General features: G+C 40.7%; 6 protein-coding genes across 9 annotated transcripts; all 6 read right to left on the reverse strand.

The window, feature by feature from the left end:
* Positions 1-222: 222 nt before the first annotated feature.
* LOC115735691 (auxin-responsive protein SAUR50-like) lies at positions 223-1,009 on the reverse strand. Its single transcript, XM_030667072.2, has one exon. It carries the CDS (start codon positions 899-901, stop codon positions 581-583), a length of 321 nt encoding a protein of 106 aa, XP_030522932.1. The 5' UTR covers positions 902-1,009; the 3' UTR covers positions 223-580.
* Positions 1,010-4,631: 3,622 nt separating this feature from the next.
* Positions 4,632-10,166, reverse strand: LOC115735687 (pentatricopeptide repeat-containing protein At1g50270-like). Of its 4 annotated transcripts, XM_048272850.1 has the most exons (5): positions 8,125-10,166; positions 7,279-7,423; positions 5,283-5,932; positions 5,049-5,114; positions 4,632-4,888 (listed from the first exon to the last, which is right to left on the reverse strand). In XM_048272850.1, the coding sequence occupies exon 1, from the start codon at positions 9,782-9,784 to the stop codon at positions 8,363-8,365; it is 1,422 nt and encodes a 473-aa protein (XP_048128807.1). In that variant the 5' UTR covers positions 9,785-10,166; the 3' UTR covers positions 4,632-4,888; positions 5,049-5,114; positions 5,283-5,932; positions 7,279-7,423; positions 8,125-8,362. The 4 variants fall into 4 exon arrangements, with proteins under 4 accessions (XP_048128807.1, XP_048128806.1, XP_048128805.1 ...); XM_048272849.1 differs by having other exon boundaries at positions 4,632-5,114; XM_048272848.1 differs by having other exon boundaries at positions 5,049-5,932.
* A 1,662-nt stretch (positions 10,167-11,828) lies between these two features.
* Positions 11,829-15,696, reverse strand: LOC115735695 (auxin-responsive protein SAUR21-like). The gene is made up of 2 exons (XM_030667075.2): positions 15,682-15,696; positions 11,829-12,246 (listed from the first exon to the last, which is right to left on the reverse strand). The coding sequence occupies exon 2, from the start codon at positions 12,152-12,154 to the stop codon at positions 11,864-11,866; it is 291 nt and encodes a 96-aa protein (XP_030522935.1). The 5' UTR covers positions 12,155-12,246; positions 15,682-15,696; the 3' UTR covers positions 11,829-11,863.
* Positions 15,095-15,586, reverse strand: LOC115735694 (auxin-responsive protein SAUR21-like). Its single transcript, XM_030667074.2, has one exon. The coding sequence runs from the start codon at positions 15,484-15,486 to the stop codon at positions 15,196-15,198; it is 291 nt and encodes a 96-aa protein (XP_030522934.1). The 5' UTR covers positions 15,487-15,586; the 3' UTR covers positions 15,095-15,195.
* A 1,766-nt stretch (positions 15,697-17,462) lies between the features above and the next one.
* LOC115735697 (auxin-responsive protein SAUR21-like) lies at positions 17,463-18,034 on the reverse strand. Its single transcript, XM_030667078.2, has one exon. The coding sequence runs from the start codon at positions 17,869-17,871 to the stop codon at positions 17,605-17,607; it is 267 nt and encodes an 88-aa protein (XP_030522938.1). The 5' UTR covers positions 17,872-18,034; the 3' UTR covers positions 17,463-17,604.
* Positions 18,035-21,144: 3,110 nt separating this feature from the next.
* On the reverse strand, positions 21,145-21,745 carry LOC115735696 (indole-3-acetic acid-induced protein ARG7-like). Its single transcript, XM_030667077.2, has one exon. The coding sequence runs from the start codon at positions 21,627-21,629 to the stop codon at positions 21,348-21,350; it is 282 nt and encodes a 93-aa protein (XP_030522937.1). The 5' UTR covers positions 21,630-21,745; the 3' UTR covers positions 21,145-21,347.
* Between the last annotated feature and the right edge of the window lie 1,725 nt (positions 21,746-23,470).

Genomic DNA, 23,470 nt, shown 5'->3' on the forward strand with positions numbered 1-23,470 from the left:
GGTACATGGCCTTCGCCTGAGGCCGGTCGAGGGAAAGAAAAATAGAAATTTTGTTTGTGAAATAATCTAAGGTTATATTGGCATAATTGAAATGTTTAAGACTAAATTGGTTGTCCTACCGTATAATAGATTTATGATTTTTTGGATAATTTTTCCTGAATTTCGAGTGCATGATATACCTCAAAATCACGTCAACCATACGATATGAAGCCAAAATCCGAGTGACCCAAGTGAAAATAACTTTTCATTGGAAAATGACCGTGGCAATTACATGAATCTTTAACGTCAACTTCTCTCATAAGGGGCAACATAATCCACCTTCATGAGGAAAACCACGAACTTCCTCCTTTACATGATTAACCCCAGGAAATCCTCCTCGCAAAATACATTCGGGTTACAGTCGTCAGAAATAAGAACCCATAAGGCTAAAAAATAACCCAAAAAAAGAAATCAGAAAGATCAAGATTCACAACGAATTAAGACCAGAGAGAGAGAGAGAGACGTAGGGGAAAAGAAGAAGACGCAAACAACGCATCAATGTACGTGTTGCTGCTCCTTTCTTGGCCCGTCTCCCGCTCCGTCATCTGATCATCGACGTGAGAGACCGGAAGACCACTTCTTCGCATGGGATCGTGAGGCCCATGTCGTGGTCGAACCCGAACTCCTCCTCGGCCCGCCGGAGGAGGCATTGGAACTCGGGGCGCGTCAAGAGGGAGATCGGCACGATGTGCCGGGCTCTGTTCTCGCCGACGTAGACCGCAAAGTGTCCCTTGGGCACGTCGAGGGGGAGGCCGCCCTCGTCGAAGCCGTTGTTCGGCCTCCTGCCGAGGCTCGAGCACCGCCTGAGGATCTGCTTGAGGACCGCGGGCTGAGGCAGCTTGTGGGATTTCTTGTGAGCCATTAATGATGAGGATAGAGAGCTGTCGAGGAGCGGGTAAAGAACGAAGGAAGGTGGTGCGAGCGAGGAGTGAAGAGGAGGTGATTGGATTGGGGGTGGGGGTATTTATGAGACTTAAGTTACGAGAATGGCAAGGATAAAAGGAAGGCCTTTTGAGGCGTGACTCGGTGACGCTACGTTATGAAATAGATGAACTCATCTTCTCTTCTCAATTATCATGTGGAAATCACATTAAATTATATGGCGAAAGCTCGATCGGTTTATGATATCACGGCGGCATGTTACGTGATAGATGGACGGAGGACATGGGCACGGGATTGACGGGGTTTGTGTTTTAAGTGTGGAAGGACATGGTGGGGGCGAAGCCCATTTGGGTTTTGCTTCTTCTATGTTGGCCCCTCCTAAGGGCAACACGAACTCCCCTTTCCTTCTCCGATCACTTTCATTTTTTCTTTTTATTTTTGGTAGCCAGCAGATTAGAGTTTCCTATGTTTATTGGGAATAGCCGTCGCTACTTTGGTTACGTTGGTACGTACCAAAGTTTTCTAGTCGAATACCCGGATTTCTTTACTAGAAACTAGAAAGGGCATCTTTTTGGGGGGGGACAATTTTGGTCCGAACTTTCAAATGCCGTTAACTTCGGGAAAAAGTGTCAAAAAAGTCTTAAACCTATTACATTGATGCTAATTGAGTTCTAAACCTTTTGCATTGATGCTAATTGAGTTCTAAACCTTTTTATATTTGTGTCGATTAAGTCAATCTAGTCAATTTTGATTGGAAATCGTTGATGTGGATGTCGATGGTCCTACGTAGCACGGTTGGCGTTGACGTGAATATTTTTAATACTATTTAATATTTTAAATAATTTTTTTGATCTTTTCCTTTTTTCCTTCTTTTTTCTTGCATTTCTTTTTTTTTTTAATTGGGGTTGGCAACCCTCGCCTGGTGCCAACGAGTGCCGCAACGCCCTCGCTAGATCTAGCCAGGCTAGGGCTTCGCGGCCCTTGCGGGAGCCGGGTGAGGCCGTGACGCCATCACCTGGGGCCAATGTAATAAATTTAGGATTTTTTTTTTGTTCCTTTCCCCGCTAACTTCCAACTTGGGAGATCACTTTGGCCTAAATTTTTAAGTGTCTCATGCAAAACTGACATTGCCACAGCCTACGCCTACAGGTAATCAAAGCAATCTTGGTATGCATTTGATTAGTAGAAAATGCGACAGGTGTGAAGCTTTTTTTTTTTTTTTTATTTTGCATTTTTGCTTCAGTAGAAGATCATATGTAGAGATTCATTCCAGAAGTAGTCAAAGGATTGCCAAATATACATCACAAGTGCTATAACTTTCATACGGCGCTCACTTGAGTGTCATAATTTTTTTTTCGATCACTTGAGCACTATAACTTATATACAGCACTCGCTTAAGTGCCATTACTTTTTCTCGATCATTTCAGTGTCGTATAATATTTCAATCGATCATTTTTTTTGGTCCAATTCAATCGATTATTTGAGTGCCATAACTTTTTTAAAAACGTTCACCACAAGTGCTATGCCATGTCGGATTTGCGGCACTTGGGTAAATGTTTCAATAAACAAATTGGCATTCAAGTGATCGATTGAAAGTTATGACACTTAAGTGAACATTTTTTTAGAAATTATGATACTTAAGTGATCGAAAAAAAGTTATGATACTCAAGTGAATGCCGTATGAAAGTTATGGTTGTACTTATCCCTGTATCGTACGGTATTCTTCTCCTAAGATGTAACCAAAGTAGGGTGATAGCACAGCCCCACAGTTATGATATGGCTATTTCAAATAAATAATGCAATCCTGAAACTCTCCATCTGAAATCAGGGGCGATTCCTTTATGCAGATGCGTGCTTTGATAATTATGACATGACTATGTCACTCGTGACTCCCCGAAACGACGACGACCCACACGATCTCATATAGTTCTTGTTCTTCCAAAGATGTCCAGTGGATATTTATAGAAAGAAAAATCAATGTCTATTTTCATTCAAGTCTGAAAATCAAAAGATTCATGACCGTAATTAGGGCGTGAGAAAATTTTACTTGTAACAGACCTGCAGATCAGACAAATTGCTTGCCTTTGCCCCGTTCAGATTTGCATGTGAATGCACACCGCAAATTGCATTTTGAAGGGGGAAAAAAAGGACTTTTTCTCTATTTATTGTCAAGTTGGCAACTGGAGATGGAACTAAGTAGAGATGAGCTTGTTCAGAGTCAGTTCAGGTTTCACTTGGAACTTGATACTCACCCATCGAAATCAGTTCTCCAATTTTGGAATCTAAAACGTACCATGCATACCCTAAAACCTAGAACCTACCCGTTACAAGTTCCAAAATCGTTTTTAGGATCTATACCTGTATTCTCAATTGAACGATTATAGTGAATCATCACTTTTAATGACTACCATTTGCTGCTACAATTCACTGATCACAATTCCTATTTAGACACAACAAGAAGATGAAATATTAACAATGTAAAAGTCTCATTCATGAATATCGCTGGAAATGGAAGCTTAGACTAGTGATTCTAGATTAAATATTCATCATCGGACACCATGCAATACTATATAATCGCGCGAAGACATAAAACAAGAAAAATATAAAGATTTGTTCCAGGTCATGAAACCTAAAGGTCGAAACCGGTTCTCCAATTTTTGAAACCTGTAACCTATCATACATATCCTGGAACCAAATTGGTTCCCACCGGTTCAACCAGTCATGATCCAGTTATCCGGTTCCTGGTTCTATCTTGAAATCATACCCACCCCTATGATTAAGATCATCGTCGTCGAGCCACGTTCACATGCGCGCGCTCGAACTCTAAGTTCACACATCAGAGGGCTCGATTCAAAATTTGCCACGACTAGACTCTGGAACAAGTTGGTCTTCCTCGATCGAGTTCGCCATATCAGGAAGAACAAAATTACCTATAATAACGATTGCGTTATAGTCTTAACTTGCCGATTACGTGCTTCGCTGAAACAACAAACGATGCGTAGCTCACGGATGAGATAAATAATGTTGTTGCATAATACTCTGCTCAATAGATTCTGGACTCAACAACATATGTCCCCTATATATCTGATCATCCAGTGCTACAATGTGCTGAGATAAGAATTCGGACAGCATGGAAAGAAAGGAAAATAATCTCTTCATTGTTTTTAGATATGTGGTCCTGCATGGTTGCTTGAATGACACCGCCGACGGTCGAACGAAAAAAAAATGATTAAATGGGACGAAAGTAAATAAAATACTTTAAAATTTTGAATATGAACCACTGATATCTTCAACCAGTTTCAGGCTTCAAGAAGATTTATGTCTATCGATGTTCTATGGCGACAAAGCGAGGTGCAGTATATGTGAAATGGCTTTGAATGATGCCGTCGAATTCCAGCCATTTTGTGCCTTGTAATTTTGTTTCTCTCCAGAGGCAGGCTCAAGGGATGCCCAGTACAGCACATAACGAGTCCCCACATGCCTCAAGGCCCAGACAACATTCAACAGAGGAAGTTGGTGAAATGACCAGCATCTCTAAGACACACTGACTTTTCCTCCCTGTGTCTGAACTTGCCAGCTAAAAATTACTCAAAAAAGAAGAAGAATTTAGAATTTGTCACATAAGAACTCAGATTCAACTGCAATTCATGGAAAAGGTCTGTCATGAGAGAGAGAGAGAGAGAGAGAGAGAGAGAGAGAGAGAGAGAGAGTATGAAGGCCTTCATGTTCTGTGAATGAGATTGCTTTGGTACAACAAAACCAAGTACATAGGCCCACCATTCTCACTCCAGTGACATGCGGTGATCCGCAGGACCATAGCCAAGGACAAGCACGATTCTTTTCTTCCTTTTGGAGTTGATTCTGACTGAGGCTGCGTTTGGCACATGAAGGCCATGTTACCTTGCCCCCAAAACCTCCATATCCGGACAACAAAGTAATGTCCTCTGAGAGGATGAGATCATTCCATCTACTTGAAAACAACTTATGAGTAACCATCTCAACTTTGAACGCGTCGTAAATGCATGAGTTCGAGGGCTTTGCTTCACTTGGCAAGGAGTCACGGTGCTAAAACTGGGAAGCAGGAAATCAAGAACTTTTAAAATGCAAGGGGGCAAGGTGATAATTACCTCGCTGTGAGCAGGAGAAGACTATCGATCCAGGTCTCACGAGCCAAACCTGGAGGTTCGTGTGGACTAATGACTAAAAAAACCGAACCCAAGATGAGTGACAAATTGGAATTATGATGAAATGACCATGACAGTACTTGGACAGGTTACTAAAACCAGAGTGGATGACCCCTTCACCATTTCCTGTCTTTTTTATTTTTTCCTCAGAACATCAAAAATGACTAACAGAAGTACCTTCAAAAGGGTCCTCAACTTTATTGACATGGACTAGACCCTCATCTCAAGGACACCATTGTAAGGTCAAGTACTTGACAAAAGATTCTACAATAAGATTACGAATGAATACTGATCCACATGAGCATCTGAAAGCCAGATGGGGGTAATGTGTTCTGCACATGGTACCTCTGGGTAGCTCCCTTTAAGCGAGGAAAGAGCATAAATCGGCAATTCACCTGCACCGGCCGGTACCCGTTTGAACATTTCAAAGTAGGAAGTAATCACTTGAAATTGAAGGAACATTGGCCAAAGCTGGAGAATCATTTTATACAAGGAGTGAGAAATGTCGCACAAAATAAGGACATACAAACAACAATTGAAATTCCACCTGTAATCCGAGGAGTAAACTGAAAAATCATTTCATGAAAAAAGCGAGATGCAAGCAAACAACTACATCATACTTCCATCCATGCTTTCTAATTTTCATGAGAATTCCCTGTGCACACATAATACATCACCTGCTTGGAGAAGTGGTTATTCTAAGTGATTGACATCCTACCTTCAAACACACTAGAAACTAAAGACTGTCGGTGACCTGTCCAAAGGCGAGAGTGGCTTGATTTGAACCCATTTTCATTTCTCAATTTAGCCTTTCCAACTTAAAGTTCCTGCAAAAGGGCGCCTAAAAAATCATGGAGTGAATTTTCGTCAACATCTCAGTGATTTCATAAGCTAGAGTTTTGAAACGTCCTTTCTCTCTTGATATTTATAAAAAAAAAATAAAAACCAGCTTGCGATTTAGGATGCTATGCTAAGTTGCAATTTTCGATTGTGGATAAGCAATTATGGTAGTATGGAAACACACTTGTTGCATGAATGAAATCGACATTAGTCGGCGGCTGTTTTAAGTTCCAATTGTGTCGAAATCAGTTCAAGTTGCCTTTCCTGCTCTCCATATGGCTAGAAAAGAATTGAAGTACAAAAGTACCCTATTGAGAATGTGGGGTACGATAAGCTGCATTAAATTTGTGAAATATGGAAAATGCAAAAAAGCAGTGCCTCGTTTTATTTTAAAAGGTAAGAGGAGAGCCATCCATAAGCTATCTGCTGGACAATTTTCAAACTGAAAGTAAATTTCACTGTTAAACAATAATAAATCAAATGGAGGCAAAAATATACACTCCATTGTCAAAGCTTGAACTGCAAGCTAAAATTGCTTTATTTCAAATGTAGACCCCGAACCAGAAGATACCTAAACAGATTTGGGGGGTTATCACTGAAGAAAAACTGTAGCATTTCCCATTGGCGATGCTGCTACAGGGTATGTTAGGATTCCAAAAGCAAACATCCATTCAGAGCAGAGTTGTTGAGCCCGAAATATTCAAGCTGGAGCAGCAAGAGGTCCACATACACCAAAAGGTTTACTCAATAAACTATAGGTGTCATGGGACAAAATGACATTCATGACTGTATCCTGCTCGATTATCTTCCATGAACAAAATCACGAGTATTAAAGCCTAATAAGTGATTCAAAGATCAACATAAAATTTCCTTTCCCTCCTTATTTTATGAAGGAAAAGGAATCACAAGTGTGCCATGAAAATATGGCAATTCTTATGGTCCACTGGCAGAGTAGCACTGTCGAGCAATGGTTAATTATGGACTTACTGCCAAAAAGTAACTATGCTTAGTTCTATTACTAGTTCAAGGCAAAACAGTATTTGCTATTTCAAAAATAGATATTATCTTCTCATCTATACTAGATTCAGGATAATAATTACACATGTAAATTCTTCTAGTTGACATTTTATAATGAGACCACTGCATTTACGGTCTACTAACATACAAAGAGTTAAATAATTTTCGACGTGAAATGCTCAGCAAAAATCAGACATCAAAACTCTATTATTTTATCACCAAGTTGCATTGTTCTCCAACTTCTATGTTATTCCAAGTAAATGAAGGATGATAACTCTTTGGGAGGTTAAATTATCAACATTAGTATTGTTGTTACCGTGGTTGTAGTATGAGGAAGCAGATGGTTTAGCATCTGGTAACCCCCCGTGGCACTTTGTCAAGGTTGTCGCAGGCTCATTGACAGTCATTTTGCCGTTGGTGAAGACTCGTTCAACTTGAAATCTCAATTTGACAGACTGAGCCTGCAACATTGATAATGGCCTTGAGTGGTCTATGGTTCAGAACAATTATGGTGTAGTACAAAGCCAGAAATAAGAGTGGGGTGGAGGTTGTTCTCCTGCTCAAAGTCCATTTTGGCTTTCAAAGCACTACCCGTAAAGCTGGCGATGAAACTTATGATTTTTCAACAGAAGCATAGAAAATTGAAGAGCTACTAGAAAATGCAAAGACAAGGTAAAGAGCTCAATCCAGGAGAAGTCAGTAATTATCACATCCTAACAATGGACGGAAGGAATGGGCGATACAATATGCATCTCTTTTGGGGTCCTATGGGAGTAGTTTTACAGAACAAGAGGCAAAAACTGTAAGTGTTTCTTGAGTGTAGTTCTTACTACAAGAGATGAGTCATAAACCATATATGTAGCATGTTTATAATTACTAGTCACAAATAATCAAAAGTGTGATAATAGTCCTGACTACCTCACAAGCAGCTGCGTGTTGTCATAGCTTATCTTCTTCTAAAAGTAGTGCCGAGGCTTACGTCATTTTGCCACCTTTTTTCCTTTTCATTGGCAATATTTACTATGCAAAGCACCTATACGGGACAACTAGCTGCAACATCAGTATGCAAATCCTTTTCAAGCACCTTCAAACAAATTGAGATTAGAATCTAATTCTCCGACTATTCCATTTGACTACCTCTAGTCTTACGATTCATGTCAACCTTGTCAAAGACATTTGACTTTTAAGAATGTTGTCTAATTCCAAAGTCATACGCCAGGTTCTCCTATCAGCTTTCTCTTTGAAATGCAGTCCATCTCTGTATATTGTACGTGCATCTATGCCTCCAATTTCAAGCTGTTCTGCAAGAAAGCCATTTGAACTACGCTTAATTAAGCATGGTCATACTCCAAGCAGAAGTAGAAACCACTTCTTCATAGTTTATCCAAATCGAACCCAATTTAATTTGTGACCTCAATCCAACTACATCCAGTATCTTTCTTCAACCTTTTTTCTTTCATTAATCCCCTCAACGATCCAATCTGATCCCACATGCCAAATCTAGCATATAAGTTTGATAGCAATATATAAATTCCAGCATTTTGAGGATCCCACTCAAGTGCTCTTTGAGCAGCCAATTTTCCCAGTTCAACGTTCCCACTGTCCAAGCAAGCGTTGAGAAGAGCCCCCCACATCGAATCAGTACCGCCAAACCCCTTCTGAAGCATCTCGTCAAGAAGCTTCCATGCTCTATCCAACTCACCTGCCCTAGAAAGAAGATCCACCAGACAACTGTAGTGCTCTTGGGTAGGCTTCACGTTGTACTCATTTCGAATTGATTCGAAAAATTCAATCCCAAGTGCCACTTTACCAGTTCGAGCACAAGCTGCAATAACAGTCACAAAGGCTACCTCATCTGGCTTGATCCCTTTTATCAGCATTTCTTTATACAATCCTATCACCTTGCCATAACAACCATTTGTTCCGTAAGCATCCAACATGGAAGTCCAAAGAACAAGGTCATTCTTTCCCTCTCCTCCATTTCCAGCCAAAGCAAATACTTGACAAGCCTTTTCTACTAAGCCACATTTACCATACATTTCAATCAGTGAACTCTGCAAAAACAAATCGTTCTCAGAATCGTAAACTGTGCGAACAAGGCAGCCATGAACCTGCCTTCCCAACTCAACTGCAGACAGTCCAGTGGATGCCCTTAACATCGCTGACAATGTGAAATGATCCTGATGTAAATTCAAGAGAGGCATGTTTCTAGCCACTTTGAGCCCCTCTGACCACATCTTAGCATCGATATAACCAGACAGTAGAGCATTGGCACAAACAGTGTTCTTTACAGGAATTTCATCAAACAGCTGTGCCGCATCATCAACCAATGATGATTTTGCATACAAATCGATCAGAGCACCATTAACAAAAACACTGGACGACCAACCTAACCTCAAGATGAGGGCATGCATCTGTTTACCGAAAATAACACCCTCATCGTCGGACGAAGCCGTCAAAGTGCTGCATAGAGCATATGAATCTAAAAGAACACCATTGAAATGCATGAAAGAGAAGGTCTTTAGTGCATATGGGGCAAACCCATTTCGAGCAAACTGAGATATCAGAATATTGAAGGGTACTGGGTCTCTGTTGGGGATCAAGAACTTGCACAACTTAGTCAATATTTGAAGGTTGGTTCTTGGAACGCATGCAGCGTATGAGAAGATGAGTTTGGCTTGGATGCTTGGGGACAAGAGAAGTAACCCCGTTGTGAGCAGGTGGGCATGCCATTTCTTGATCGATGTCAGGGTCTTGGTCCGTGGGGAATGATGCAAGAAGCGACCGATCGCGTTAACACTCCATGAACTTTGGTTGGACATGGGTAATGCTATTAGCACGGTTTAACGGTTCATTCAAGTGAATTTATATGTGCAAGACCGTTTGGCCTACGACGAAAGAGAAACTTTTATATGCTCTCTTTTGGAAGTACCGGGCTACACGTAACACAAAATGTACAACATGATCAACAGGAGAATACTGTACATTATGGTCAATCAGAAGCAAAATTGCACATTACGGTCAAGCCAAGTGAGAGTAAAATACTCTCAGTCTTAGCTTTTCACCTTGATAGGATCTCCTAGTTCTTAAGAGGACGGAACAGATCCTCCTATAGTCGTCAAAGTTAAGTAAGACAAACTAGATAGCCAACAGAGGCGTTAAGCCGCCAGAGGCAAAGTTAAAAGATTTGTCATCAGGAATCGTTTCAGGATCTTCGTTTTTCTATGTCCATGATAAGCAAGAAGTGATGCTGATGAAAGTCTCCTCGTCGCAAGGAATTGTTAGCCCCCCCGTCGGATGATCAAAGCCGTATTCTTCTTCAGATCTGCTTAGCAAACCCTGGAATGGAGGATGGCTTAAATAGGATATTGGGACCACGAAACGCTTCTGAGTTTCTCCAACATAGACCGTGAAGTAACCTTTTGGCACATCCAGCGGAGCTGAAGCGGCTTTTCTCGCCGCCATAAGGGTTTGACTGAAAAACTTCTTTGCTGGTAGAGAACCGGGCAATCTGATACCCATGATTTTGCGCAAGGACTAGGAAAATGCGAAAGATTTCTGCGTGTGACCTGAAAGGAGGTGAAGGCAAAAAGCTTTCTGCTTCTTGATGAAATTCTCTTCTGGTGAAGGTTTAATGTAGAACAGTTTGAATACTAAATGCTCTTGAAATTTAATAGATGGTTAAGTGCTGGGGTCTAGGGAGGGCATGATATTGAGCAAATCACATGGTTATGTTTTTCTGACGGATCAAGACACACGAGGCTTGAAATCTGTGTGGTGTCCAGTGGTTGAGGTACATTGTGTCCGGTCTCTTCACAAGCCAATGGGAAACCAGCTAAAGTTTTGCAGGTGCAGGTCAAGTAACCGATCTCGATGAAAATGAGAGGCCAACCAATACATGGGTCCGAAACATCTCTAAGATTTCTGACCTTGTTTTTGCTCACTATTACAGAGAACACAGACATGCATAATGTAGGCCGAAGTTTGTCTGCTTAATTTGGTGCCCACTATCTCCTGAACCACATACAAATATTAGATAGAGATGTTGATAGGAACTATTCCTATTTTATTCCAATTGGGTCACCGCATGGATATAAGTTACTTCAGCTCATGGTGACTGTTTGGTTTTAGCAAGTGGGCTCTCCGTGATAGATGGCTGACTGAAACATGCGGGAACTACTGTGAAATTTTCATGCTATGCTAAAGCATCTAAGGAAAACCCTGCTTCCAGAGAAGTGGCGATACTTCCTGGATGACAATTTTTTCGCCAGTGTCTCTTTTGAGCAGATAAATGCTACTTTCATTGCATGCCCTTGAAGGCCATCCGCGAGGCCTGCAATGTAAGTAAAGGGCAAATTGTCAAGGTGGCTGCCATTTCAGTGGCATGACCTACTGAATGAATGTCAATGAATCTGCTCCACAAGACCGGAAAAAATTATTCAGCATTCCAGTGAATCAACAAGTCTAGGAGGGTTGGAGTAAAATCCAGCTACCTCGATGGAATTTTTACTATCGCATTGGGATTTTCTGTCTAGATTTCGTTACTGCAATCTTGTCTATCAGAATATAATATTATAGACAGTAGCACTGTCCATAGTCCAAAAGTGAAGTCCATAAGTTTTAGCAACCGCGATGTTTGATTTGCATATGTGTGGGCTGCATCTGCTGAATATTGATTGCAGACTGACATGTTTCCCGATAACTTTTGACTTAAGTTGCTTAGCAAATGGGAATTCAATCAGTTCTCAATTCTGCAGTTCAGATGACTGAAAGAGCAAATTTTCCATTGATCTCTTTTGAATGGTACATTCAGTACAAGTTTGCTACAGAAATACGTAAAAGGAATGTGCATGGGATTTGCTAATATTACACAAAATTGTTTTTGGCTTGCTTATCTCCTCTTACGATTGACTCAACCGCGAAGTGAGGGCAATGAATGTGTCTTCTGTGCAAGGAATTGTGAGACCGCCCATAGCATGATCGAAGCCAAATTCTTCCTCGGCCTTACTGAGCAAGTCCTGAAACAAAGGCTGATTCAAGAACGATATGGGCACCACGTATCTCTTCTTCTGTCTCTCTCCAACATAGACTGCAAGGCAGCCTTTTGGGACTGAGGCGGCTTCTCTGCTGATGAGAAGAGATCGCCGGAGAATCTGCTTCACATGCATAATACTCGGCAAGTGAATGGCCATATGTTATACGGAGAAAATGAAGGAGATGGCAAATTCTTTGATGAAGAAAGAAAATGTTTTTCTAGCTGAGAGATCTCGAGGGCTTGGTATGACTCTGAAAAAAGAAATGCATCTATATATAAGATATGGGAATGTTAGAATGAGTGGCGTGTGAGGCATCTGTTCTCTGGTTTGATCAAGAGACATATTCACCTGAAGGTTCACATGGTCCTGTCTTCCAACTCATCATCAGGAACTTTGACATTGATTGAGACTTCTGTTCTTTGTTAGAGTGCACTCTATGCCCTACCACGTCCAGCATAAGAAACCTGTGCAAGGGACCACCAGAAAGTTTTCAGGATTTATGACTTATTTGTTGAAGAAGCCAAACTTCTAATAGGACACAAGCCAGACGTCCTGCTCATCAGTTAGTCATATCTGTTAACATACCTAAAACTCAAGGACCGATAAAGCATCCGGGTACTTCATTTCCATGAAATTTTTTTTCTCCTGGCATTTACTCTATTTGTAGCAATGTTAAGGCATTCTTCTGTTACTGAGAGGTTGTCCTCTTTTAAATGCAGAAGCAGCTCCACATTGGCCTAACGTGAAGCTGGCTGCAGAGTAAGCGGAAGATTAACTGGTGCAGGTTACTTGAAGTATCACATGATTATCGAGAAATCTTCCGTTGTACCGCAGTTTGTCACAACAGAGCTCTGCCCAACTGTTTTGGAGACAATAATTGAACTTAAGAATGTAATGGGAAGCCAGAAAAAAAAAGGCTGAAGAAAGCAATGATCCATTTCTGGATGCCGAAGAAAGTGCCTAATCTCCTAAAACAATATAACCTTACCGATCTAGATCTGTACCTCTAGATCATTACCACACTTCAATTATATAACCTTGTCATCAGACTCAAAGGAGAGAGAAAAAACCAACTGCCTTTCTTCATTTATGGTGGCATCACTTAACACATGAGTATTCATCTTTTAAAAGTAGATTGTCTTGCTGTGAAAGTATATTTTGTCCTGTCACAGCTATTTTACCCCTATTGCAACGGGAGATTGAAAATTCCAAGTGTTACAGAGAAGACTTATAACGTATTGAAGTAGGTCATCGTGTCCGAAGCGTTATTAGCAAGATATGACGTGAATATGTATTGCAATTTGGAAAATCACATTCACCTAAAGTTGTTTGCATCTTTCCAAAGGCTTTCTCAGTCTTAGCTTTTCACCTTAAGATTGGATCTCCCGGTTGTTAAGAGGACGAAACCGATCCTCCCATAGTTGTCAAAGTTAAGTGAGATGACTAGCTAGGTAACAAAGGCATTAAGCCACCAGGGGCATAAAATGAAAATTTGTCATCAGGAATTTTTTCAGAATGTTCGTTTTCTTTGACCATGTCAAGCAAGAACCTTTTCACAAAGAACCATTAGCCCTCCTGTCGGATAATCGAAGTGGCATATTTCTTCGGATCTGCTTAGCAAATCCTGGAATGAAGGCTAGCTTAAATAGGTTATTGGGACCCCGAAATGCTTCGGAGTTTCTCCAACATCGATCGTGAAGAAAACTCTTGGCACATTCAGAGGAGCTGAAGCGGCTTTTCTCACCACCACAATGGTTTGACTAACAATTTCTTCGCTTGTAGAGAACTGGGCAATCTGATACCCATGATGTTGCACAATCACTAAGAAAATGCAAAAGATTTCTGCATGTGCAACTTAAAAAGCGGTGAGGACAAAGAATTTTATGCTTCTTGAAGAAAATTCTCTTCTGGTAAAGGGCATATCTAGAAGGGTTTGAAAACTAAATGCTCTCAAAATTTAATATATGGCAGCGTTTGAGTGCGGGAGGGGTCTAGGGAGGGCCTGATATTGAGGAAATCACATGGTTATGTTTTTCTGACTGATCAAGAAAAGCAAGAGGCTGAAAATCTGTGTGGTGTCTGGTGGTTGAGGTACATAATGTCCTTTCTCTTCACAAGCCAATGGAAAACCAGCTACAGATTCGAAGGTGCAGATCGAGTAATCGACCTTGATGTAAATGTGAGGCCAACTGATACATGGGTCCGGAACATCTCTAAGATTTCTGACCATGTTTTTGCTCACTATTGCAGACAACAGATATGCATAATGTAGGGTAAAGTGTGTCTGCCTAATATGGTGCCCACTATCTCATGAATAACATACAAAGATTAGATACAGATGTGGATGGGAATTAACTTTTGTTATTCCAATGGTGTCACCGAATGGATATAAGTTACTTCAGCTCATGGTAAATGTTAGTTTTTAGCAAGTGGGCTCTCCTCAATAGATGACTAACTGAAAGACTCTAGAACCGCTGTAAATTTTTTGTGCCATGCTAGAGACTCCGAGGATAACCCCGCTCCAGAGGAGTGTCAATACTTTCTATATGACATATTTTTCACCAGTGTCTCTATTGAGCAGATACATGCTACTCCCATTGTGTCCCCTTTGAAGGCTGTCAATAACAGGCCTGCAATGTAAGTCTTGTCATGTTGGCTGGCAGTTTGGTTGCATGACCTACTGAATGAATCTGCTCCTTAAGAACCAAAAAATCATTCAGCATTCTAGTGAATCGACAAGTTCACGAGCATTGGGAGTAAAATCTAGCTGCCTCGATGGACATTTTACTTCTGCGTTAGGATCTTCTGTCTAGATTTTATTTTTGTGTATGACTTTTACTTTAAAATACTGTAGTCTCCTCTATCAGAAGACAGGATTATAGACATCAGTACCATTTATAGTCCAGAGTAAAATCTTTAAGTTTCGCTGTTGCGATGTTTTATTCACATCTATGTGGGCTGCATCTGCTGAAAACTGATTGCAGACTGACATGTTACCCAATGACTCCTGACCTACATTGCATGGAAAATTGGAACGGAGCGACTCTTCACTTCTGCAGTTCAGATGACTGAAAGAGCAAATTTTCCACTGATCACGTACATTTAGTATAAGGTTGCTACAGAAATACATCAAAGGACTGTACATGGGATTAGCATCTCATATTAGAAAAAATTGTTTTTGCCTTGTTTATCTCCTCTCACGATCGACTCAACTGCGAAGTGAGGGCAATGAATGTGTCTTCTGTGCAAGGAATTGTGATACCGCCCATAGGATGATCGAAGCCAAATTCTTCCTCGGCCTTGCGGAGCAAGTCCTGAAACAAAGGCTGATTCAAGAACGATACTGGCACTACATATCTCTTCTTCTGTCTTTCTCCAACATAAACTGCAAGGTAGCCTTTTGGGACCGAGACTGCTTCCCTGCTGATGAGAAGAGATCGCCGGAGAATCTGCTTGGCATGCATAATAGTTGACAAGTGAATGGCCATATGTTCCCCCCGGAGAAAATGAAGATGGCAAATTCTTTGATGAAGAAAAAAAGAATGTTTTGCTAGCTGAGAGACCTCAAGGGCTTTGGTAATGACTGTGAAAGAAGAAATGCATCTATATATAAGATATGGGAATGTTAGAACGAGTGGTGTGGGAGGCATTTGGTCTCCGGTTTGAGCAGGAAACATATTCACCTGACGTTTCACATGGTCCTGTCTTCCTACTCATCATCAGAAACTCTGTTATTGATTGAGACTTTCATTTTTTGTTAGAGTGCATTCTGGGTTCCACCACATCCGGCCTAAGAAACCTATGCAAGGGACCGCCAGAAAGACAAGAAGGGTGGATACAAAAAAAAAAGAAAAGAACTTGCAATTTGTGGAGAATCATCTCTGAAACGGAATAAGGAATTGTTAAAAGTTTTCAGAATGAGCTCTACTCAGAGCTCTGATTGCTTGGTCTGTGGCCAGCGCCTCCAAATTCATTGACTTAATTGTTGAAGAAGCCACATTTACTAGGACATAAACCTGAGGTCTCCGACCGAAAAAAAAAAAAAAAACCGAGGTTGTGCTCATGAATTGGGCATATCTGAGATTGAAACATTTGTAAACCAATTTTAACTAATACTTAGAACTCAAAGACCGGTAAAACAGTTTGGTATTTCTTATAATTTGTTTCTTAATTTTCATACTCTATTTGTATCAATATTTTGGCATTTGTCTGTAACTTAGAGGTTGTCCTCTTCTAAATAAAGAAGCAGATCCACATTGGCCTAAAATGAAGCTGGCTGGAGAGGGTAAGTTGAAGACTAAATGGTGCAGGTTACTTGAAGTATCACATGATTGTTGAGAAATCTTCCATTGGACCAGAATTTGGCAGAACAGAATTCTGCCCAACTGTGCGGAGACAATAATTACACATACAAATATGACGGAATAGCCAGGAAAAAAGAATGTTTTTCTGACTGATCAGGAAACACGAGAGGCTGAAAATTTGTGTGGTGTCTAGTGGTTGATGTACATAATGTCCTTTCTCTTCACATGCCACTGGAAAACCAGCTAAAGATTCTGTGGTGCAGGTTGAGTAATCGAGCTTGATGTGAATGTGAGGCCAACTGATACATGGGTCCGGAACATCTATAAGATTTCTGACCATGTTTTTGCTTACTATTGCAGAGAACAGATATGCATAATGTAAGGCAAAGTTTGTCTCCTGAGTTACATATACAGATTAGATACGGTTGTAGACAGGAGATAAATTTTGTTATTCCAATTGTGTCACCGGATGGATATAAGTTACTTCTGCCCATGGTAAATGTCATCTTTTAGCAAGTGGGCTCTCCTCGATAGATGACTAATTGAAAGATACGGGAACCGCTGTAAATATTTCGTGCCATGCTAAAGAATTCGAGTCCAGAGGAGTGGCGATACTTTCTGGATGAAATTTTTTGCACCTATGTCTCTATTGAGCAGATAAATGCTATTCCCATTGCATACCCATGAAGGCCGTCAATAAGAGGCCTGCAATGTAAGTCAAGGGAAGATTGTCATGTTGGCTGATATTTTGGTTGCACAACCTACTGAATGAATGTCAATGGATCTGCGTGAAAGCAGACCCGAAAAATTATTCACCATTATACTGAATCGACAAGTTCATGAGCGCAGGGAGCAAAATCCAGCTGCCTTAATGGACATTTTACTTCCTCATTAGGATCTTCTGTCTAGATTTATTTTTGTGTATGACTTCTCCTTTAAAAGAATGTAATATTCTATCAGAAGATATGATTATAGACATCAGTACCATCCATAGTCCAACAGTAAAATCCTTAAGTTTTAGCTGTTGTGATGTTTGATTTGCATTTATGTGGGCTGCATCCGCTGAAAACTGATTGCAGACGGACACGTTGCCCAATAACGCTTGACCTTAAGTGCTTGGCAAATTGGAATTGAGTGACTTCTCACTTCTGCAGTTCAAATGACTGAAAGAGCAAATTTTCCATTGATCTCTTTTGAATGGATGCATTTAGTATAAGGTTGCTACAGAAATACATCAAAGGACTGTACATGGGATTAGCATCTCATATTACACAAATTTGTTTTTGCCTTGTTTATCTCCTCTCACGATTGACTCAACCACGAAGTGAGGGCAATGAATGTGTCTTCTGTGCAAGGAATTGTGAGACCGCCCATAGGATGATCGAAGCCAAATTCTTCCTCTGCCTTTCTGAGCAAGTCCCGAAACAAAGGCTGATTCAAGAACGATACCGGCACTACATATCTCTTCTTCTGTCTCTGTCCAACATAGACTGCAAGGTAGCCTTTTGGGACTGAGACCGCTTCTCTGCCAATGAGAAGAGATTGGCCAAGGATCTGCTTGGCATGCATAATAGTTAACCAGAGAATGGCCACATGTTCCCCGGAGAAAATGAAGGAGATGGCAAATTCTTTGATGGAGAAAGAAATGTTTTTGCTAGCTGAGAGATCTTTGAGCAAGAGACATATTCACCTGAAGGTTCACATGGTCCCGTCTTCCTACTCATCACCAGGGACTTTGGTATTGATTGAGACTTCCATTTTTTGTTAGAGTGCACTCTATGGCCTACCCCATCTGGCATAAGAAACTTGTGCAAGAGACCACCCGAAAGACGAGAAGGGTGGATACAAAAAAGAAGAAGAAAAGAACTTGCAATTTATGGAGAATCATCTCTGAAACAGAGGGAGGAATTCTTAAAAGTTTTTCAGAATTAGCTCTACTCAGAGCTCTGGATGCTTGGTCCTTGGCCATGCCTTCAAAATCATTGACTTATCTGTTGAACAAGCCAAAATTACAAGGACATAACCCCGGAGGTCGCTCTCATCAATTTGTCAATATCTGAGATGGAAACATTCAACATTAACTAATAATTAAAACTCAAGGGCCGGCAAAGCAGTTTGGTATTTCACAACCATATCATTTCTTTTGTTTTATTCATACTTTATTTGTATATATATTTTCGCATTTGCCTGTGACTTAGAGGTTGTCCTCGTCTAAATGCAGAAGCAGATCCACATTGGCCTAAAATGAAGCTGGCTGGAGGGTAAGTTGAAGATTAATCGGTGCAGGTTACTTGAAGTATCACATGATTATTGAGAAATCTTCTGTCGGACCAGAATTTGTCACAACTGAATTCTGCCCAACTGGTGGAGGCACTAATGACACTTGATAATATGATGGAATAGCCTGGAAAAAGCATGATTTGGGTAAGTGTCATCCTCAACTCACTTGGTAAAGAAAGTGCCTAATCTCCTAACTTAAGTAATCTTTCCAATCTAGATCTGTACCTCTAGATCATTCACCCTCTTCAGTTAAACAAACAGAGGAATTTTGTCAGTCAACTTTTCTCAGGAGAAAAGAAAAAAAAGCCAGATGGATGACATCTCAGCTTACATCGAGGGACTGACCTTTTTACGTTAGAAAAACATTTTATTTTCTGTTTTCGTTAACTGCATAAGTTAGTATGCCATGGAACATGTGCAAAAGATTCATCATTATTTGCTGTCCACAAGCATCATCGGTGGCCAGAAGCCAACAGATTAACAGAGTTTATGATATGCGAAGAGCTTCAATCGCATCATCTTTTTCAGTAGGAAATTCGTACACAGAGTAGGCACCATTTAACTCCTTCCTCTGGCAAGATAACTTCATCGACAGTGTAACAAATGCGGACCACCATTGCGAACCATTTGTTCTTCTGCTATAAGATAGGAGTTTCATGTCTAGATTGTATCTATTTCATTCATCACATAATACATATAGTACTTTCTTGAATTAATAAATACGGATGAAGCAACTCAGATATAGAAGATGCCAAAAAATATGGTGGAACATACTCAAAGAAACTGATGCTGCTCATCCTAAATGATCATGGACAATATACTGTACATTTCCACATTTTCTTTTCTCCGAAGTGAAGGTAGGCAAAGATTTTACAACAAAGGTGTCACTTCTATTTACAAAACTGAACCTAATGTGTTCCGTCTTGTTGGTATGTCTCACGATCTGTTCATGTGAGAAGTCAGATCGAGGAAAACTTCTTCACAAGGAATACTGAGACGGCCCATCGGATGGTCGAACCCAAACTCTTCTTCAGCTCGACTTAGCAAGTCTTGAAACGAAGGCTGGGTTAAATGAGAGATTGGGACTACATATCTCCGCTTCTGGGTTCCTCCAACATAGACTGCAAAATAGCCCTTGGGCACACCCATGGCCATTGGAACTGCCTGCTTTTCAGTGAGTAGAGATCCTCGAAGAATTTGCTTAGCGAGAGCGACGACGGGCGACCAGATTCCCATGACTGTATTTTTTTGTGAACTTTTAGAGAAGAGAAAACATGACCCTTAACTGTATTGCGATCTTTCTGACTGGAGAATGTGAATTGTTCAGTTCTATGTTGCTTGTAGAACTCGTCGAAAAGTTCTACTTATATAAATGTGGAGGAACAGTCATCTAACATGCATGGCCCAGGTAAGAGACATAAACACTTTGAGAGGTCACATGGTATTGTTTTCCAGCTAATGAACTAACGATGTCCATTTCAGGAATGAAACTGAAGAAAGAAAGCCCCACTTCAGAACATTTAATACAGGCCATGATAATTTCCTGGAGAGAGCGGTGGCATGGGAGCCTCTTGTTAAAATTTGGCGGGACGGCTTACCACTTGTACCAACTAACATGTTTGAGACATTAGCCAATATCGCCACATGAGTAGTAGGGTCACCTGAAAATGATCATTGCTTGGAAGTGGTTTAATATCATGGGATAGTTGTTTTATGAAGAATATAAGGTTCGGTTAAGTGGCGTATTACACCCTGGGTAATACAAGTCCTGTATTGAAAGTATAAAAATTGTTGGATCTAATCAAATTCTGTCCGTTGGCCACAATTTGTGTCCTAGTTGCGCAATTTGCCGTACTTCGCCCCCGAATCAACCAATGGGTGTATAAGAAAACACGTAGTGGATTAGACAAAAATTAAAATGCTGGGGAAAAAAACAGGAAATTACAGAGATTCAGGCCTAAAAAAGCCAAAAGTCGAGAGGGTAGGAAAAACATTTCCCTCCAATTTTGTCGTGTCGCAGACTAGTAATCTGCTGATTCTATGGAAAATATTACAAAGATCCAGCCAGCTGGTTCATAGCTTATATGAAGTTAAGAGTGGCAAACTTGAAAGTAACAGCAAAATCTAGATGTAACAGCCCTGTGACCTTGATAGCCCAAAAAAAGAAAAAAGAAAAAAGCCCTGTAACCTTCACGAGGGAACAATATCAACAAAGGAGATGCAGATTTCACTTTGCAATCTATTCTTTAGCCCTTCAGTTTTTAACTTGATTTATAACAGATCTAATTGAGCTTTTGGTTTCCATTCCTTGTCATACACCAATTCTCTTTTAGGTTGTGGTAAGAAATACAATGATTACCACAACTCAGGACAGTGGCATATAAAAACAAGTCTTACAGACTTATTTTCTTCGTCAGTTCACATAATCCTATAGGAGGAAACAAGAGTGCTTCTAGCACAGACTAATCACACTAAGGATCAATTGGTAATGTGGTAGGTAACCAGAGACTGAATTTCTTTGCTTCCAGCTGAAGGTGATTACCAGAAAGGGCCAATCAATCACTAGGAAAACCATATATCCTCATGTTCATAAGAATTAATGTTATTAATCGAAGATGCATCATCAATTTTTACATCTGTCTATCTCCTTAAACTGGAAGTCCCTAAAACAAGAGGGGAAACATGTACACCGGTTGTAAACTTGTTTACAAAATTGCGTGAGGTGTATCGACTAATCTATCTAGGAGTTCCCTAGTCAGGATTGATCATCTGTCAATTAGGTTGAGGAAAACTTCTTCATTGCACGGAATCGTGAGGCCTCCCATTGGATGATCGAAGCCAAACTCCTCCTCAGCTTGACTCAGCAGGTCCCGGAACGAAGGCCTAGATAAGTATGATAGAGGAATGACGAATCTCTTCTTTTGGTTTTCTCCTACATAAACTGGGAAATGCCCCTTTGGAACGTCTAAGGGCGCTGAATTCACCTCTTTGTGACCAGATAGAGACCGCCGCAACTTTTTTCCAGGCAAACGGATCCCCATGATCATGTGTCTGAAAACTTCTTCAAGAGGAAAGACTTTGAGGAAGATGCTGTACCGCTCCCTGGAAGGAAATAGGAAGAAATGTGAATTCTGATACAGTTACAGAAGCAATGGCTTGGTAATGTATATATAGGGTGAGTGGATGGGATGTGAGTCTATCTGCTAAGCTGAAGGAGTGATAATAGGTTTCAGCATATGGGCCAAATGAGAGACATGACTGCCTGGAGTTCACATGTTAATGTCTGCCAAACATCATGAAACTCTATAGTTCATTACTGAAGCAAACATACTGCCCCGCATGTCCTGAATACAAAATCCTCACAGGTCCTACTCAAATTCTGAAGAGATTGTGGTTGATGTGAACAGCCTCTTGGTTAGTTGGAGAGGGCTCCTAACAATTACAGAAGCAATGGCTTGGTAATGTATATATAGGGTGAGTGGATGGGATGTGAGTCTATCTGCTAAGCTGAAGGAGTGATAATAGGTTTCAGCATATGGGCCAAATGAGAGACATGACTGCCTGGAGTTCACATGTTAATGTCTGCCAAACATCATGAAACTCTATAGTTCATTACTGAAGCAAACATACTGCCCCACATGTCCTGAATACAAAATCCTCACAGGTCCTACTCAAATTCTGAAGAGATTGTGGGTGATGTGAACAGCCTCTTGGTTAGTTGGAGAGGGCTCCTAACAAACCATTTGTATCAGGAATAATGACAACCCTCCCACATTGGGGCCTAGGGATTGGGATGCTTATCTGCAAATATTGGCCACTTAAAGAATGATAGAATCATGGGCTCGGGCACTGAGCGATGCCTTACATGTTGGGCTTTTCCGGCACGGCTCGCTACAATGTACAGCATTGGGCGCCTGCCTGTTTGTCTCCCCTAATTATAAGCAGTCCTCTGCCAAACTGGTATGCTATCTAGGCTTAAAGACATCCCCCTGTTTTTTCCCTTGCTCACAAGAGACATGGCACTTTAGAACTATAGTGGGCTTCAGATGGATAAAAATCATAAAATTAGCCGGTACTCATATTTGTCTATTATCCATATTGATTTGCTTAAGAACGTAAGGATTTATGAACTACCTTTTGGTTATTTTGGTTAGAAAAATGACAAGATATGATGAATGGGAGTTGCTCATGCTCATTGCAGCAACAAGACACATGACCTGTTAGTATAAATGGTAGACTTTAGCCTATACCAAGTCATGAAATTATCACTTATTAGCATATGGAAAAATTACATTAAATGGTTGCAGCAAGTATGCTGCAGGTCTTTATTTCTTGATGCATCATTTCATCAATTTGTGAGTTGACAGACATAACCATGAAGCTCATGTGAAGTGTTCCCCACCTCTGAAAATCTGTGTGGTGTCTAGCGGTTGAGGTACATAGTGTCCTTTCTCTTCGCAAGCCAATGGAAAACCACCTACAAATTCGAAGGCACAGGTTGAGTAGTCGATCTTGATGTAACTGTGAGGCCCTCTGATACATGGGTCCGGAACATCTCTAAGATTTCTGACCATGTTTTTGCTCACTATTGCAGAGAATAGATATGCATAATGTTGGGCAAAGTTTGTCTGCTTAATTTGGTGCCCACTATCTCCTGAATTACATACAGAAACTAGATACAGATGTAGACAGGAATTAGTTTTTGCTATTCCAATTGTGTCACCGAATGAATATAAGTTGCTTCAGCTCCTGGTAAATGTTAGTTTTTAGCAAGCGGGCTCTCCTTAATAGATGACTCACTGAAAGACACGGGAATTGTGACGACCCAGACCCCGGCTGCGGGAGGGATGGCAGGGGAGGTTGCGCTTCTAGCCTGGACAACCGAGGG

The sequence above is a fragment of the Rhodamnia argentea genome, chromosome 11 (assembly GCF_020921035.1).
Source record: "Rhodamnia argentea isolate NSW1041297 chromosome 11, ASM2092103v1, whole genome shotgun sequence".
In the NCBI taxonomy this organism is placed as follows: Eukaryota; Viridiplantae; Streptophyta; class Magnoliopsida; order Myrtales; family Myrtaceae; genus Rhodamnia; species Rhodamnia argentea.

Bases quoted from the DNA above. Each gene is read 5' to 3' on its own strand.
- LOC115735696 (XM_030667077.2), bottom strand. From the start codon at position 21,629: ATGATCATGGGGATCCGTTTGCCTGGAAAAAAGTTGCGGCGGTCTCTA.
- LOC115735697 (XM_030667078.2), bottom strand. From the start codon at position 17,871: ATGCATGCCAAGCAGATCCTTGGCCAATCTCTTCTCATTGGCAGAGAA.
- LOC115735691 (XM_030667072.2), bottom strand. From the start codon at position 901: ATGGCTCACAAGAAATCCCACAAGCTGCCTCAGCCCGCGGTCCTCAAG.
- LOC115735687 (XM_048272850.1), bottom strand. From the start codon at position 9,784: ATGTCCAACCAAAGTTCATGGAGTGTTAACGCGATCGGTCGCTTCTTG.
- LOC115735694 (XM_030667074.2), bottom strand. From the start codon at position 15,486: ATGGCCATTCACTTGTCAACTATTATGCATGCCAAGCAGATTCTCCGG.
- LOC115735695 (XM_030667075.2), bottom strand. From the start codon at position 12,154: ATGGCCATTCACTTGCCGAGTATTATGCATGTGAAGCAGATTCTCCGG.